The 880-nt window shown below is 49.2% G+C and overlaps 1 protein-coding gene across 1 annotated transcript; it reads left to right on the plus strand.

The window, feature by feature from the left end:
• Positions 1–191: 191 nt before the first annotated feature.
• Positions 192–664, plus strand: Pmar_PMAR012302 (hypothetical protein; the record flags this gene model as incomplete). The annotated part of the gene is made up of 3 exons (XM_002780998.1): positions 192–354; positions 398–556; positions 611–664. Coding segments are annotated over 3 exons (376 nt in total), but the record flags the coding sequence as incomplete, so codon positions are not given.
• Between the last annotated feature and the right edge of the window lie 216 nt (positions 665–880).

Genomic DNA, 880 nt, shown 5'->3' on the forward strand with positions numbered 1-880 from the left:
TTATCTCAGGTTGGAAGCCTTGGACGCTGAAATAGCGAAGCATTTGCCATCAGAAGCTGGGGAGAAGCTGAGGGTGCAAATGGCTGCCCTGGTGAACTCGGATACACGAGCAGTGTCACCACAAGATGGTGACACGGCCAAGTAGCGCTGGTGGTCTGACATTCTGTGGGGTGGCAGTTGGTCTTGGGCAGGCCGTCTGAGAGCTCGGAAGGAGAACCTCTGACTTCGGGTGATGATGTTGGTGCCACAGGATCGGACAGCTGTGCGCTGCAGTCGTCTACCAACGATGATGCTGTGAATACTGCTGAAAACGACGAGAATCTCCGAAAGGAAACTGTCGAACTAGAACATGAGGTCAGCGTTGGAACCCGAGATTTGAGACAAGTATTGGCTGTAGGAGGTCCTGGCTACTCGTGATGATGTATTGGACTCCGAGCTCGCTTCATTATCATCGCAAGCCTCTGTGGATACGCCTCGTGGGGAAGAGACTACTAAGGAGAAGAGCGACGTTGTTGAGGCTGGTGAAGTTGAAGAACAGCAGTCTAAGTCGGAATCGGTAAGTCGATTGGTATGTCGTGCTAGTAGTGAGCAAGCGGGTCGTCTTTGCCAGGTGGTGCTACCATCATCCACAGTTTCTGAGGAGGTCCGACCGTCTGATGCTTGAGTCATATACAATTGCTTGAACTTGTGTATTATGCAAACTTCACTGAGATATTTGCATTTTCCTCCCTATCCAAGAGTATTCGTGTTGCCTCAAGTGCCGTGCAACGGGTTTCACTATTAAACGAGATACCCGTATTGTGATTGATATTTGTCCTCTGTTGTTGAATTCGAGATTGTTTTCAAATTTTCGGGGAACTTGATGTAAAATGCGCACTGA

Source organism: Perkinsus marinus (genome assembly GCF_000006405.1).
Source record: "Perkinsus marinus ATCC 50983 genomic scaffold scf_1104296943780, whole genome shotgun sequence".
NCBI classification, from domain to species: Eukaryota; Perkinsozoa; order Perkinsida; family Perkinsidae; genus Perkinsus; species Perkinsus marinus.